Source organism: Dromiciops gliroides, chromosome 1 (genome assembly GCF_019393635.1).
Source record: "Dromiciops gliroides isolate mDroGli1 chromosome 1, mDroGli1.pri, whole genome shotgun sequence".
NCBI lineage: Eukaryota > Metazoa > Chordata > Mammalia > Microbiotheria > Microbiotheriidae > Dromiciops > Dromiciops gliroides.
This window is the reverse complement of record NC_057861.1, coordinates 16,484,860-16,501,733: the sequence shown is the minus strand read 5'-3', so window position 1 is coordinate 16,501,733 and position 16,874 is coordinate 16,484,860. Positions and strand designations below refer to the sequence as shown.

Here is a 16,874-nt window from a genome sequence, read left to right as displayed (position 1 = left end):
TTTGAACTCAGGTCCTCCTGAATCCAGGGCCGGTGCTTTATCCACTGCGCCACCTAGCTGCCCCCCACCTTTACTTTTAATCTAGAAAAGAGACAGAGAGACAGCCTCACCTGCACATTTGCCCCTTCTTAAGCTGTCTGTGCAGCACCCCAAGGCTTTTCAGCCCCAAGTGTGGAAGGGCCAATGATGGTTCAGTGGGAAGGACTTTAAATTGGGAGTTAGTGCTGGGTTCACAGCCTCCCTGGGCACCTCGCTGACCCTAGGAGGACCTCCTTTTCTCACCTCGTAAAACAAGAGGGCTGGCCCAGATCTCCACGGTTCCTTCTAACTCCAAATGCCCTGATGCCCCAGGTGGCCACCTCAGGGCGGCTTTTCTCCTTCTGGATTTTAAGCAAATGGTTATTCTCCACGGAGGCCCAGAGCGTTGACCCAGGAGTTTTAGAGAGCACAGGGCTCCAGATTTCCACTGACGCCTTTCTTCATCTTTCATCTCCAGGCCTAGCATGTCAGGACTGCACCTGGTGAAAAGAGGACGAGAACAGAAGAAATTCGACCTTCATCGAGACTTCACAGTCGCCTCTCCGGCTGAGTTTGTAACTCGCTTTGGGGGGAATCACGTTATTGAAAAGGTACTGATATTCTGGTTCCCCCTGGGGATCAGCAGCAGTAGAGTTGCCCCTTTCCCCGCAGGGTGGATGTCTGTCTCTGTCACCCCGCTGTTGCGGTGACTTTGTACTGGGGCCTCCCCGCCTTCATCTTTCCTCTCTCTGTGTCTCTTTCCTTTTTTCCCCTAGCTGGAAAAGGACCCTGAATCGAGGGTAGAGGATCCTTACTTTGTCCCCTACTCGCTGTATCACCTGGGTTATCTTCTCTCTAAAATGAGGGGGTTGGCCTGGGGTGCTCTCTTCTCATCATTCCATTATCATCCTATCCTCTCTCTCTCCTGCTCAGTCTTACCCTGGGGTGACACTTCTTCTTCTAGGACGTCCCTCCTTTGCATATAACACGTTCTACCTTTTGTTAGGGCTAGTTAGAGTGTAAGCTTCTTGAGGGAATTTGTCTCATACGGCCTCTGTCTTCCAAGCCTGTATAAACCGTAAATTGACCTGTTGTAGAATTAATTGGGAGAGATGTTCAAATTCAGCCCCGGAAGGGGCTTCCTTATTCATTTATTTGACAGATTAGGGGCAGCTAGATGGTGCAGTGGATAAAGCACTGGCCTTGGATTCAGGAGGACCTGAGTTCAAATCCGGCCTCAGACACTTCACACTTAACTAGCTGTGTGACCTTGGGCAAGTCACTTAACCCTCATTGCCCCATCAAAAAAAACCACAAAACATTTATTTGACAGATACTTCGTAACCCCAGGTCAGGCACTGGGGAGAATAGTGAGACCCATCCCTGCTCCTAAGGAGCTTCAGACTCAGGGGTGACCCCCATAAAGGAGCACATATCAAAAAAAGCACAGGACCTGGAGTTAGGAGACCTGGGTTCAAATGCTGGCTCTGGGTCATTCTGTTAGGTCACCTCTCTGGGCCTCAGTTTCCTTATCTGTGAGATAGGGCTAATGGTACGTACTTAGGCCACCTCACTCCCAGAGTCGTTGTGAGGAGGGCATGCAAAGTGCCATCGAACAAGATGTGTTTGGGCCCTCATCCCTGTCCTTGTCCAGGACAGTTAGGGAAGGCTTCAGGGAGTTGCTTTGCTCCATGGGAGTTTTTGTTGAGCCGGGTAAAATGCATTTTCTCCCCTTGCATCTCCACAAAGTCTTTGTAGGTCACCTTGTGGAGTCTTGCAAAGCAGGCAGGCTGAACTTCCCTTGTTCCCGCGAATGTCTGCTGCACAACTTGGCTGCCAGGTTTGAGAGCTGTGTGAGAAGCCAGGTCATGGGATGGGGATTTTCCAGGCAGCCCCGATCCCTTGGTAGGAGGGAGATACAGTTTGATTACAGGAGGCAGGCTACCGTAGAATGAGCCAAGCACACTGGGTTTGTGGTCAGAGGCCCTCCATTCATGCTTTTGTGGTGACACTCATTCCCCGTGTGACTGTGAGCGAGCTGCTTCACTTCTCCTGGACCAGTGGTCATCTGGCATCTCCCTAGGAGAGCCGACTAGCTGCTGAGGCGACCCCCTCCACTTATAGACATCTCTGTCAGGAAGGTTAGGAGTTTGTCTGAAAACAATCTGGGGGTTTTAGTGGCCCACAAGCTCAATATGCGCTATCAGACTGCCTTTGTCCTTTCCCCCTTTCTCAGAGCTCCTGCTCCTCTGACCTGGGGCCAAGACTGGGAACAAGTCTTACCAGCTATGGAGGTGCTTGTAGCCACCTCTCCTGATCCTCCTTAGTCTTCCCTGCGGGCCAGATGTCCCCATTCCTTGTGTGGCATGAACTCAAGGACCTTCACCATTCTGGCTGCATTCCAGTTTATCAGAGTACATTATCCAGAAGTGCTTAAGAGTTGGGGGGCAGAGTCCGGAGAGACAATCACTTCCTTGTTCCTGGAAACTATGCCTTGCAGAGGGCAGTCCAAGATCAGGGTCATTTCTCTGGCAGCCATGTCACTTTGCTGACTCAATTCTAGCTTTCAGTCCACTGAGACCCCTCGATCATTTTCATAGAAACCTAACCATGTCTCCTCAGTCCTCTGCTTATGAAATGTTGTTTTTTTTTTCCTGAACCTAAGATTAAGATTCTACATTTCTCTCTGTTGAACATCATCTTATTATATTCAGCCCCATGCTTTTTGGATACCACCTCTGCCCTTTAATGTGTGAGTTGTCCCTTCTAGCTTAGAATTGCTGGAAATTGGATAAGCGTGCCATCTCTCTCTGCCTTTGACCGAATCATTAATAAAATGTTAGGTGGCATGGTGCCCATGTCAGATCCCTGGGCATGCCAACAGAGGCCTTGCCAAATTATAAAATGAAATCTATGGTTGTCCCAGCTCCAAATCTCTTGTCTTGTTAGCAGCGTAGCACCATGAGACTGGATTTCAGACCAGGATGTGCCCATCCAAGGCACAGTGGGCTCTGCGTCCATGGGGAGTCAGAGGCCTGAGTCACACTCTGGTTGCTATGTTTAACCCCCCTCCCCAGGATTTATGGCTCCACTCCTAAGATACCTCGAGGGACCCCATAGTCCCTTCAGTGGTACAGATGGGGAAACCGAGGCCCGCAGAAGGAATGGGATTCACCCTTAGTAGCAGAGCCAAGACTAGATCCCATATCTTCTGACTTCCCAGCTCATGGCTCCCACCCTCCTCCACCGTGGAACCAGCCAACGTACAGAATTGAACCCAGGTCTCCAAGGCTCCCTGGCTGCCCCTCTGTACCTCTCTTTCTGAAAACTCTTTGAAGGTTTGGATGTTACACATGAAAGGGATCGGATCTTAAAAAATGTGGGTCATTGAGAATAGTTATTATTGTTCTTTGATGTAGGGGTGACGGAGTCCCTGTGGGCCGACAGGTCTGGTGACGGCTGGTCTCCTAGCTGAGGACCAGCCTCACCAAGGGCAGAGGCATCTATCACCACGTTGGTCCCAGGAGGAAGAATAACCTCAACTATAATATAACTTCAACCATAATAATACCTCCCAGAGAGGAAGGGAAGGGGTTGCAATCTGTGTTGGCGAAGGGCCTACCGACACCGTGACAAAAGTCACGGATCCTGGAAGTATTCATTTCAGTGAAATGTTGTGTGCTGTTGTTACGTTTTATTCTAGTCCAGTGATAGTAATTACTCCCATTTGTATAGGGTTTTATAGCTTGCATTCTCTTGGGGGGTAGGAAGTGTGGGTTTTAAAATTCTCACTTTACAGGCTAGTAAGCTGTGGCCCATAGCCAAGAAGGGAATCAAAGTCTCCTGGCTCTGGCCAGTGTGCTTTTTGTCACATTCTATTATAGGGATCAGATGCACGCTTTGGAATCACAGGACCTGGGTTCGAATTCTACCTTTGCCATTTATTATGTGTATAACCTTAAAAAGTGACCTTCTCTCTTTCAGCCTCAGTTTCCTAATATGTAAAACGAGGGAGGTCATCTGGAGAGATGGCTTCTGCAGTACCTGTAGCATCTCCAGCCTGTGATTTACACTTGATACGGAGATGCGGACGCTTCATCTGGCTCTGTGCTTTGTCTCTCTGCCTTCAGGTTCTCATCGCCAACAATGGCATTGCTGCCGTCAAGTGCATGCGATCCATTCGGAGGTGGGCCTATGAGATGTTTCGAAACGAGAGGGCCATCCGCTTTGTGGTCATGGTTACCCCGGAGGATCTCAAAGCCAACGCAGGTACTTTGTTTCAGCGCAAGGAGAGGCAGACCGGCCCCGCGTGCGCCTCTCTTCCTGCCGGGGACTCCTGGTGTGGAAGCTCCCACCACCAAAGCACACTGGCCCCTTCTCAGCTGCCCACGTCTTAGGGAGGTTATATCTTGCTCAGACTCACAGCCAGCCAGTGTGTGGACTTGAACCCAGGTCTCCTGAGCCCCATGGCTGTCCCTCTATCCACATCATTAGAATCAACAATAATCCCACTAACTGACGTTTAAATCTAGCAGAATGTTTGTACTCCTCACACCTTCCTTGTGAGGAAGAGGCTGAGTACATTATTCTTCGCATTTTTAATGGCCGAGGAAACAGAATGGAAGTGACTTCCCTGTGCTTACAGAGCATCAGAGGTGGGATTTTCATCAGCATGTTCTGGGTTCCACATTTGCCCCTCTATTCAATGTCCCTCTATTTTATTTTATTTTATTTTATTTTAGCGGGGCAATGAGTGTTAAGTGACTTGCCCATGGTCACACAGCTAGTAAGTGTCATGTATCTGAAGCTGGATTTGAACTCAGGTCCTCCTGAATCCAGGGTCAGTGCTTTATCTACTGCACAACCTAGCTGCCCCTAAAATGATTTTCTTTCTCTTTTTTTTTTTTGGTGTGAGGCAATTGGGGTTAAGTGACTTGCCTAGGGTCACACAGCTAGTAAGCGTAAAGTGTCTGAGGTCAGATTTTTTTTGTTTTGGTTTGGTTTTTTGTGAGGCAGTTGGGGTTAAGTGACTTGCCCAGGGTCACACAACTAGTAAGTGTTAAGTGTCTGAGGTCAGATTTGAACTCAGGTTTCCTGAATCCAGGGCCGGTGCTTAATCCACTGCACCACCTAGCTGCCCCCTCTCTTTAACAATAAATGGCACAGTGGCTAGAGCACCAGCCCTGCAGTCGGGAGGAGCTGAGTTCAAATTTGACACTTACTAGCTGTGTGACAACCCTCATTACCTGCAAAAATAAAAGACTCACTTTATATGGTACTTTGAGGTTCAGAAAGTGTTTTCTGGACATTATTTCACCTGATAAAGCAGGTAAGGCCTGGTGGCCTCTCAGTTTGGGTTCTATCTCCTGGCTCAGGGCCTGGCTGTCCCCCATACCTGGATGTCTTTGCCTCCTGGTTCCCATTGGGTTTCAGCTTCTTTCCAATGTAGCGCCCCTTGGCCCACTGTTCCTAGTTCTTTCTGCTAAAACCCACAAAGTGAAATCAGTCCCTCTCCCACAATGCAGACCTTCCAGTGCCTGGAGACAATGATCTTGTCCCCTGCTCACTGAGCCTCCCCAGGCCCTTCACCCCGTCTTTCTGTGCCAGGGTTTCCCCACTCTGCCTTCTCTAGTGAGCTGCTACCCCATGTAAAATGGGACCCCTACCACAAAAGCCCATGTGTGCTCCAGATGTGTGGCGTGTGCGCTAGATGTGCTGTGTGCTCCAGATGTGTGGTGTGTGCCCCAGATATATAACATGCACTCCAGATGTGTGGCACATGCCCCAGATGTGACACATGCTCCAGATATGGGGGATGCCAGGAAGAGCACCAGGAAGACTCCCCTCTGTGTGGCCTAGCACTGGCGCAGGCCCCTTGGAGGCTTACGGTCCTGCCCTGCCACCTGCTGCCCAATAACTGGGTGTCTCCATTCTTTCCTCTTGACCAACAGAGTACATCAAGATGGCGGATCACTACGTGCCTGTTCCCGGAGGGCCCAACAATAACAACTATGCCAACGTAGAGCTGATCGTGGACATCTCCAAGCGGCTCCCAGTGCAGGTGATGGCCGGGGGCGCGTCGGGGCCGGGGGCCTCGGAATCCTCAGCTGCCCTCCAGCAGCCCTTCTTTTCATGGCCATAGGCCGCCGAGTTGGCTTTGGCCCAGCTTGGAAGCCCTGGGGACACTTGGTGCTGGGCAGAGAGGAAAGGCGGGACGTGTCAATGAAATCTTTTTCCTGTTTTCAGGCCGTGTGGGCTGGGTGGGGCCATGCTTCAGAAAACCCCAAACTGCCTGAACTGCTCCAGAAACATGGCATTGCCTTCTTAGGTGAGACCTCCTTCCAGGGTGTGACTGGGACCCGGGTTCAAGCAGAGCTCCCCCTTTCACAGGGGGTCGGCCACCACCCCAGCAGCAGCAGCATTAAATTGGGGCTCACGGTGATGGTGCTGAGGGTGCTGTGGGGTCGTTGTGAGGATCCAGTGAGGTAGTCTTTGTAGAGCACTGAGGCAAGCAGTAGGTGCCTAATCAATACGTGTTTTTTCTTTCCTTCCCCCTAAGGCCCTCCCAGTGATGCCATGTGGGCACTGGGAGATAAGGTTGCTTCGACCATAGTGGCACAGACCCTGCAGATTCCTACGCTGCCGTGGAGCGGAAGTGGTAAGAGGAGACTTCCCAGAATGGAGCTTGGGGCAGAGTACATTGGACAGTGACTTCATTGTAGATGGTTGACCCAGGGAGGAGGAAGCACCCCCTCCCTCCTCCCGTGTAGGCGCCCCCGGGGAAAGTTCTCTCTGTCCTATGCCAATTGTGGCTTCCTGGATGGCAGCCCTGGCCACGTCCATGGGCATTCCTGCTGTTTAGTAGAATCACCTGAGCAGGAGCTGCTGGCAACCCGACCCCCGCACCAGGCATGAGTCTTTGGGCTGCAGCATCTCCTTAGGGAGCCCTGGAGATGGAGCCAGGACCGTGGTCCGAGCCAGAAATCAGTTCACTTCCTCCTCCGGTTCACTTCCTCCCTATATCACCCCTTGTAAGGAGAACGCTTGTCAAACCTTACAGAGGCATGAGGGGAGAGGCTGCTCTGCTGGGTTGTGGAGGGGCCATCACTTGTACCAGTGGAGGGAGGAAGCTCCCAGGGACAGCGTCAGATTCGGGGCGTGTGGCCGGTGTGAAGTGGGGCCTCTCACCCCTGATCTTTCTGTCATACACTTAATAACTTCATAGGATGCCACACTTTTAAAAAGCAGTTTCTGTGAATTGAACGAGTGCTCCCCCAAATAAACAAAGCAAAGGTTGAATCATAGGACCCCTCCCAGTTGTCTTTTTGATCATCAGTACACTGATGGCTAGTGATGACTGATGGCTAGTGATGGCCGATGGCCCGCACGGATATGTCAGGACCTTGGCCTTGAGGGAGCAGAAGCCCCTCATTCCCAGGCCGTGGGGATTCCTCCGCAGTTTTCCATTTTTCCGTTTCCCTCCGCCTTGGCCCCTAGGTCTTGTTGTGGAGTGGCAGGAGGACGATCTTCAGCAGATGAAGAGAATCAGCGTCCCTTCAGAGACGTACACCAAGGGCTGCGTGAGGGATATGGAGGAGGGTTTGCAGGTGAGCCTGGACACTGGGTGCCTCGGTGCAGTTCTGGGGCCTCGGGAGCCTGGGGAGTGGCTGCCTCACTTTTCAAGGGGGTCCTTTTGTCTTTCGCATTCAGGCGGCAGAAAGAATTGGCTTCCCAGTGATGATCAAAGCTTCTGAAGGTGGTGGAGGGAAAGGGATCCGGAAAGCTGAGAGTGCCGAGGATTTCCCGAACCTCTTCAGACAAGTAAGGGCCCACCCCGTCCTGGTGCCTCTGTACCGGCAAGTGTTCCCAAGCCCCTTGTGACCCTGTCACTTTCCATAACCCCGCCCATGAGGCATTGATGAAGCCGTTCATAATTAGGTTCTGCGAAAGTAGGAGCATCGATTTTGCATCTGTCTCATCCTTTCATTTGACAGAAGGGGGAATTGAGGCCCAGGGAGAGGGAGGTGACTTGCCCAAGGTCATGTAACCAGTAAATAAAAGAGCCAGATTTTGAACCCAGAACCTCTGGGTCTAAAAACATGGAACCCGCTCCGCTATTCTTGACTCTTTCCATTGCTGGACCAAGATTAAAAATATTTATCCAGTCTACTTTATAGGAGATATTAAAAATAGTTTTGACCAGGGAATCTTTTTAGATCACAGCTGTGTCTCTGGACTGTGAATGATTAATTAGAGAAACAGCATGTGGTAGGGGAAAGAACACTGGCCGGGGGAGTCGGGAGCCAGGAGTTCTGTCTCTGCTTTGGACCTCGTATGTGTGTGACCTTGGACAAGTCATCCCCATCCGGGGAGGGAAAATAAACGGCTTGAAGAGGGTGGCCTTTAGGCCCCTTTGACCTCTAAGTATCATAAGCCTCTGGTCATCCTTTGAGCCTGGACGTCAGAGGCGGTAAGCCAGCAGGTACCTTTCTGCCAAGTACCGTGCCAAGTGCTGGGATTCAGAGAGGGGCAAGAGTGAGGTCCCTCTCCTCAGTGAGCTCACATTCTCAGGGGGGAGGAGACCACGTGCCAACAGCTAGCCTGTCGACACCCCCAAACACATCTTATTTGTACATAGTTCATATATGTGCACATGGCACATGCTTATGTATATGCACATACTTAGGATGGTGCATGTACATGCCTATGCATGTATAGGTAGTGATTGTACACGTACGCACATTGTGTTTTATATACGTGTATACATATGTACACAGACTCTCAGAGGGAAGGCACTAGCATTGAGGGGGACCTGCCAAGGTGAGATTTTAGCCAGGAGCCTCAGATGAGGAAGAGGCCAAACATCCCAGGCCCGGCCAGCCACCCCCTGAAAATGCCCCAACTCAGCATATGGAGCATCTTTCTGGAGGAGCAACAAGGAAGCCACTCGCCCTGTAAGAGGATGTGCAGGGGAGACCAACCATCACTTCCCCTCTGCCTCAGTTGCCTCATCTCTAAAATGGGTATATTTGTAGCCCCTTCCTCCCAGGGTTGTCGTGGGGCAAACTTGAGAATCCTACAGAAGTGCGAGCTATGGGGGCAGCTAGGTGGCGCAGTGGATAGAGCACCGGCCCTGGATTCAGGAGGACCTGAGTTCAAATCCAGCCTCAGACACTTAACACTTACTAGCTGTGTGACCCCAGGCAAGTCACTTAACCCTCATTGCCTCACTAAAAAAAAAAAAAAAGAAGAAGAAGTGCGAGGTATGGTTGTGGCTGGGTCTCTATGATCCCATAATTCCCGCTCCCCAGATTGAGCATTGCCTAAGTTTAAAGATGGCAGCGTCTAAGGCCTACTGGTCTATCCACATCTATAGTTGCATCTACACGTAGAGCTTTTTTTTTTTCTTTTTCTTTCTTTTTAATTTTAATTTTCTGTTTTGGGGGAGGAAGGCTCACCCTCGGGGGCTTGGCTCATGCGTGCCTTGTTCTCCCTCCAGGTTCAGAGCGAGATCCCGGGCTCCCCAGTGTTCGTCATGAAGCTGGCTCAGCACGCCCGGCACCTGGAAGTGCAGATCCTCGCCGATCAGTATGGGAATGCTGTGTCTCTCTTTGGGAGAGACTGTTCCATACAAAGGCGGCACCAGAAGATTATCGAGGAGGCACCCGCCACCGTTGCCATGCCGCTGGTGTTTGAGCACATGGAGCAGGTAGGCTTCCTGGCACCGTTTGGCCCTTCCGGGGGCCCTTCATCTCCTTTAGGCTGGGGAGTGGGGACGCCTGGCTCCTCTGCCAGGTCTGCCGTCCAAAAATCTCTCTGTGAGGGGCAGCTAGGTGGCACAGTGGATAAAGCACTAGCCCTGGATTCAGGAGTACCTGAGTTCAGATCTGGCCTCAGACACTTGACACTTACTGTGTGACCCTGGGCAAGTCACTTAACTCCCATTGCCCTGCCAAAAAAAAAAAAAAATCTCTGTGAGTATCCCAGCTTCCCCAGCTGTAAATGAGGTTGAGGGTCTTCCAGCTCCAGTGTTCTCCTTCCTGTATGTGGCCCGGACAGGATGGATCTCAACCTCCACTGGTTAGAGGCAGCAGGCAGCAAAGAGAGCTGGGATCTTCATCTGAGGTCCATGAACCCCAGACTCCATGGATAGATTTTAGGGGGCGGTCTGTGAAGTTGGGTAGGAAAAAATACTCATCTTTCTTTTCACTAAAATTTTGTATTTCTTTCAATTATTATTATTATTATTATTTGTTTATTTATTTTTTTTAGTGAAGCAATTGGGGTTAAGTGACTTGCCCAGGGTCACACAGCTAGTAAGTGTTAAGTGTCTGAGGCCGGATTTGAACTCAGGTACTCCTGACTCCAGGGCTGGTGCTCTATCCACTGCGCCACCGAGCTGCCCCATATCTTTCTTTTCACTAAAACTTTGTATTTCTTTCAATTATTTAAAGCATTATTCTGAGAATGGTGGAGTTCATAGGCTTTATGAGGATCCCCAACACAGACCTCTTGCTGGGTAGAGTCCTGGGCTTGAATCCTACACCCAGTGCTAATAAGGACTGTTCTAAGCACCTAGAAATCCCAGAAAATGTTGGCATCTGGGGTCCCAGAGGGATCCTGCCCAGTGTGGGGACATACATGAAGAGGATTAGTCTGGTTCTCTTTGGCCCCGGGGGGAAGTACCAGGTGGAAGTTGCAGGGACAGGTCAGTGTCAGCTCAATAGCAGGAGAACCAGCCCAATCATCAGCCATTCCAAAATCCAGGAGGCTGCGCCTAGAGCTGGTGAGTTCCCCCTCCCTAGAGGTCTTCAGGTGGACACCAGATGGCCACTTCCCAGGGAAGTTAGACTGGCTGGTGCTGAGGTCCTTTCTAGCTCTTATCCTGTGAGGCCATGACCCCAATCTGGAAGATTCTGGTTCCTAATGGGAAAAGAGGGCCAGTGACTGGCAAGGTCCTTGTGCCACTCCTGTGCTACTGTGATTAATGGACTGTAGGGAGCGCGTCTCTCTTCCTGGCCTTGTGTGAATGCTAGGGGAATGGGCCACGTCTTGGAAAAATCTCCCTCTTGTTTGGCCGTTTCCCAGCCCTCCACCTGCCTCCCCCTCACATTCTCGTCTTACTGGGCTTACATGCATCTGTCTGTAAACTGGAGGTGGGGGTTTTGGGTCTTTTTCCCAAAGAAATTATGGAAAGGGGAAAGGGACCCACATGTACAAAAATATTTATAGCTGCTCTTTATGTGGTGGCAAGGAATTGGAAGTTGAGGGGATGCCCATCCATTGGGGAATGGCTGGACAAGTTGTGGTAAATGAATACAATGGAATACTATTGTGTTGTAAGAAACAATGAGCAGGAGGAGTTCAGAGAAACCTGGAAGGTCTTGCATGGGCTGATGATGAGTGTGATGAGCAGAACTAGAAGAACATTGTACACAGTATCATCAACATTGATTGTTGACCTACTGTGATGGACTATATTCTTCTCACCAATGCAATGGTACAGAAGAGTTCCAGGGAACTCATGATAGAAGAGGATCTCCAAATCCAAGAAAAAAAAAAAAAAAGAACTGTGGAGTATAGATGCTGAATGAACCATACTATTTCTTTTGGTTTTGGTGCTGATGTTTTTCTATTTTGAGGTTTTTCGTCATTGCTCTGATTTTTCTCTTATAACATGACTAATGCAGAAATATGTTTAATGTTATTATGTGTGTGTGTGTGTATATATATATATATATATATATATATATATATATATATATATATATATAAAACCTATATCAGACTACCTGCTGTCTAGGGGAGGGGGGAGGTGGGGAGGGAGGGGAGGGAGGGAGAAAAATGTGAAATTGGAAAGCTTGTATAAACAAAAGTTGAGAACTATCTTTACATGTAACAGGAAAAAAATACTTTATTAATTAAAAAAAATAAAATAAAAAAAAAAACTGGAGGTGGGGGGACGCCATGTGTGCCCTGAGCCCAGAGCCTGAGGGACGTGGGGGCGTCATCAAGCTCTAGTGCATGGAAAGAAACCCAAGATTTCCCTGGCTTCTCTCTTTGTCTTTTCCCGTCACAGTGCGCCGTGCGCTTGGCCAAGACGGTGGGCTACGTGAGCGCGGGGACCGTAGAATACCTCTACAGTGAAGATGGTCACTTCCATTTCTTGGAACTGAACCCACGTTTGCAGGTGGAGCATCCCTGCACAGAGATGATTGCCGATGTCAACTTGCCGGCTGCTCAGCTGCAGGTGAGCATCCCCCTCACGGGATTGGGGGGTGGGGTAGAGCTGCTCCCTGCCTGTTGAGGGAGGGGTGACGTGTACACTGGGTGCTTTGGTTCCTTTGGTCGTTCATCGAACATTAGTAAAATGCTGCTCTGCTTAATGCCACTTTCTGGACACTGAGGGAGAAAGAGATAAAGACCACCCAGTGGGTGCCCCCCAGACACCCCAGTCCTTAGCACTGCCCAAAGGTTCAGCATGGAAATGACGGTCAATGAGATGCCTTAGATCTGCGTAACTGCTGCAGCCTTCCCTTCTGACCTGAGGCTGGGCCCTCCCCCATCAGACTGTGAACCCCTTTGTATCCCCAAGGTTCAGCCCTGTGATTGGCACACAGCAAGTGCTCAATAAATGGCTATTCATTCATACAGGTGAGGGTGATTCAAGCTTAAATAGTGTCAGTAACTGCATAGAGGAGAAATGCTGCCAGTCTTTTATCTTCTCCCCGCGGTCAATTCCTTTGGGTGTAATTTGTGTGGCATTCAGTAGTGCTGTTGGCATTGAGTCCTGGATGAGATTGGTAAAAAAACACAAACACCAGCCAAGATAATTTTCCATGTCTTACCTTCTCTTTAAATTCTTCCTTGAGGGGCAGCTAGGTGGCGCAGTGGATAAAGCACCGGCCCTGGATTCAGGAGGACCTGAGTTCAAATCCAGCCTCAGACACTTGATACTTACTAGCTGTGTGACTCTGGGCAAGTCACTTAACCCCCCATAGCCCCGAAAAAAATAAAAAAATAAAGTCTTCCTTGACCTCCCAGCCCATGGTAATGATCTGTCCCTTGTGTACCCCAAGGCACCCAATTGTGCTGCCATTTCCCATTTCCCATTTGTGAAATATAAACTCCTCCTCCCCCCCTCTTCCTTCTCCCCTCCCCCTCTCCAATATTTACACAGTCCCATAAGGTTTGCAAAGTGCTCATTCGATTTTTTTTGGGGGGGGGCAATGAGGGTTAAGTGATTTGCCCAAGGTCACACAGCTAGTAAGTGTCAAGTGTCTGAGGCCGGATTTGAACTCAGGTAGGTCCTCCTGAATCCAGGGCCAGTGCTTTATCCACTGCGCCACCTAGCTGCTCCCTTGCTCATTCGATTTTGATATTGGGAGGGTTTCTTTTGATCTTCCTAATACCCCTCTGAGATAGGCAGCTGCTATTACCATCTGTATGAGAGAGGTCATGATTATTTCAAGGCTACACAGCTGAGTTAGTGTCTGAGGTGGGATTCGAACTCAGGTTCTCCTGATTGCAAGTCTCTGCCTATCGGGCAGGGCAGAGGAGCCCCTGAGCTGTTGGGACTGACAAGCTGCCCCTCTTGGAGCCTGTGGGGGGCTAACGGGAACACCTTTCTCCTTCATCCACAGATTGCCATGGGGGTCCCCCTTTACCGGCTGAAGGACATCCGGATCCTGTATGGAGAGTCACCCTGGGGCGTCACTCCCATTTCCTTTGATAACCCTGTCAATCCACCTATTCCCAGGGGCCATGTGATTGCTGCCAGGATCACCAGCGAGAACCCAGATGAGGCAAGACGAGGGGCTGAAAATGTGGGGAAACTGAAGCCTGGAGGAGGGAGGAAACTTAGCGGGCACGGAGGCTTCCCTTCAGGTTCTCCAGGTGGTCTGCCTGCCTTTCTTCTTGTCACAGTTCCTGAGGGCAGGTGCCGCCGGCATTCTTTCCCCATGTTTTACAGAAACCGAGGTTTGGAAGGGGTTAGGTGCTAGATACATCTCCTTTGGAGTGTATCTCAGAGGTGGGATCTGAATCCAGGTCTCTCCTGATGCCATCCCATCCTGTGTTGTCTCTACTTACTTACTTACTTACTTATTTATTTTGTGAGGGGTTAAGTGACTTGCCCAGGGTCACACAGCTAGTAAGTATCAAGGGTCTGAGGCCTGATTTGAACTCAGGTCCTCCTGAATCTAGGGCCAGTGCTCTATCCACTGCACCACCTAGCTGCCCCGTGTTGTCTCTACTTATACACTGGGATATACAAATTAGGGGCCGTGCCCCTGAGCGGGCACGTCATCCCCATCAAGGCCATGAGCAACCCAACACTGACCACGGCTTCCAGCCAAATGAAGGGGAATCTGCAGATGTCTCTGTTTCCCATCCGCCGGGTAGGATTTTAGGTTTTTATTCTGACCCTTCCCTCAGTTTGGCCTTTTTTCTTCTGTCTCCAGGGTTTTAAGCCAAGCTCTGGGACCGTCCAGGAGCTGAATTTCCGCAGTAGCAAGAATGTGTGGGGCTACTTCAGTGTGGCGGCTGCCGGGGGCCTGCACGAGTTTGCAGATTCACAGTTTGGGCACTGCTTCTCCTGGGGAGAGAACCGAGAAGAGGCTGTCTCGTCAGTACCCCCCTTCTCCTCCCTCTCTCTCTTCCCCAATCTCCTTCTCTTCCTTCCTGCCCAATCAGTAGTCTGCTTGTTGTATGATACTAGAAAGTAGACACTGGGTTGGAAAGAGGAGAGGACATGAGCCCATATCTCTGTGTTTTAGTTTTCTTGGTTGGGAATGAAGGATGAGAGGGCAGCTAGGTGGCACAGTGGATAAAGCACCAACCCTGGATTCAGGAGGACCTCAGTTCAAATCCAGCCTCAGACACTTGACACTTACTAGCTGTGTGACCCTGGGCAAGTCACTTAACCCTCATTGCCCTGCAAAAAAAATAGAAAGAAAGAAAAGAAAAGGAATGAAGGATGAGGGGGTGTCTTAAGATGCCTTGTAGGTTATAGGGCAGCTAGATGTCACAGTGGATAGAGCACCAGCCCTAGAGTCAGGAGTTCCTGAGTTCAAATCCGGCCTCAAACACTTGATACTTACTAGCTGTGTGACCCTGAGCAAGTCACTTAACCCCAATTGCCTCACTAAAAAAAAAAAAAAGATGCCTTGTAGGGCAGTGGGTGGGCTTGGTGGGTAGAGTGGACTTGAGTCAGGAAGTCCTGAGTTCAAATCCTGATTCAGATACTTGCTGGCTGTGAGTAGGGAAGTCACCCAACCTCTGCCTCAGTTGCCTCCTCTGTAAAGTGAGGGGGTGGGACTCAGTGGTCCCCAAGGTCCCTTCCAGCTTCAAATCGATGACCATATGAGAGTCTTCGTTTAAGCTGCCTTTCAGGTTTCACCTGTAGTTTGTAATTCTGAGGAGTAAAGTGATGCCCTTGTGTGTGTGGGAGGCTCGCTGAGCAAACATTAAATGTATCTGTGCTGATTTGGGAAATGTGTGTTTCTAAGGAACATGGTGGTAGCCTTGAAAGAGCTGTCCATCCGGGGAGACTTCAGGACCACGGTGGAGTACCTCGTCAACCTGCTCGAGACAGAGAACTTCCAAAGCAATGACATCGACACGGGCTGGCTGGATCACCTGATTGCTGAGAGAGTGCAGGTGAGTGGGTGTTCCCCTTCCCTCAGAGCCTCCTCTGGGGCCCGGTGGCCTCAGCCTAGCCTCCTCATGAGGTGGTGAGCTCCCCATCCCTGCAGGTCTCCAAGCAGAGGCTGACTGGGCTATCACTTGTTGGGTAGGTTCTGCAGAGGGGCTGGCTGCCAAGACCCCTTCTCACCTTCCAGCTCTGTGATCCTCCCTGCTGAGGAAACAGGCCTCTGATCACCCTGAAAAGTCATTCTTTCCTAGGCTGAGAAACCCGACATCATGCTTGGGGTGGTCTGTGGAGCCTTGAATGTAGCAGACGCCCTGTTTAGGACCTGTATGACCGACTTCCTGCATTCACTGGAAAGGTACGGTGTGCGGCATCTCCCGAGCCAAGTGAGTGCCTCCACGTGCTGGCCCAGAACGTGGGGTGCTCGGCATCCTCCGAGGCATGTGTAGACACTATGTGTCTGGATGCATACATATATACATATATATATATATATGTATATATATATATATATGTGGCAGTGTGTTTATATACATAGGTGGATTCTATTTCTTTTTTTGTTTGTTTTGTTTTGTTTTGGCAATGAGGGTTAAGTGACTTGCCCAGGGTCACACAGCTAGTAAGTGTCAAGTGTCTGAGGCCAGATTTAAACTCAGGTCCTCCTGATTCCAGGGCCAGTGCTCTATCCACTGCACCATCTAGCTGCTCCCTCTATCTATTTCTATATTTATGGATATATGTTTATATATCTGATATATATGCGGATTTATGTTTATGATGTCTATTTGGCAATGTGTTTATACAGATATATTTAGATCTGTTTCTATATTTGTATATATATGTTTATGTTTATATATATGATGTCTATATGGCAGTGTATTTATATAGAGATGCATATATGTGTGTGCACTTGTATCATGTATGTGCACATATACAAATTTATATACACAAATGATATACATTTATATATAAATACATTGCCATATATCCATAAATATATCCATCTGTAGAAATCTGTTACCACATATATACATATTTATATATACACTCATACATATATAAATATCTACAAATAAGTATGTTTCCCTATATATATATACACACAGACATTTTTGTTTCCACATATATACATACATAAATATCTACCTGTCTATAAATACATTGCCATATATGCATATGCATATATGTATATATCTATCTACCT

General features: G+C 49.4%; 1 protein-coding gene across 4 annotated transcripts in view; it reads left to right on the top strand.

The window, feature by feature from the left end:
• Positions 1 to 16,874, top strand: part of ACACB (acetyl-CoA carboxylase beta) — a 108,848-nt gene that overhangs the window by 36,800 nt on the left and 55,174 nt on the right. For all 4 annotated transcript variants that reach the window (XM_043971229.1, XM_043971220.1, XM_043971244.1 and 1 more), the window contains 13 exons: positions 497 to 629; positions 4,149 to 4,287; positions 5,970 to 6,079; positions 6,265 to 6,346; positions 6,578 to 6,676; positions 7,516 to 7,625; positions 7,729 to 7,839; positions 9,518 to 9,727; positions 12,098 to 12,268; positions 13,662 to 13,823; positions 14,481 to 14,644; positions 15,528 to 15,678; positions 15,925 to 16,028. In XM_043971229.1, the coding sequence (XP_043827164.1) occupies positions 497 to 629; positions 4,149 to 4,287; positions 5,970 to 6,079; positions 6,265 to 6,346; positions 6,578 to 6,676; positions 7,516 to 7,625; positions 7,729 to 7,839; positions 9,518 to 9,727; positions 12,098 to 12,268; positions 13,662 to 13,823; positions 14,481 to 14,644; positions 15,528 to 15,678; positions 15,925 to 16,028 (1,746 nt within the window). The remainder of the gene's footprint in view (positions 1 to 496; positions 630 to 4,148; positions 4,288 to 5,969; positions 6,080 to 6,264; positions 6,347 to 6,577; positions 6,677 to 7,515; positions 7,626 to 7,728; positions 7,840 to 9,517; positions 9,728 to 12,097; positions 12,269 to 13,661; positions 13,824 to 14,480; positions 14,645 to 15,527; positions 15,679 to 15,924; positions 16,029 to 16,874) is intronic.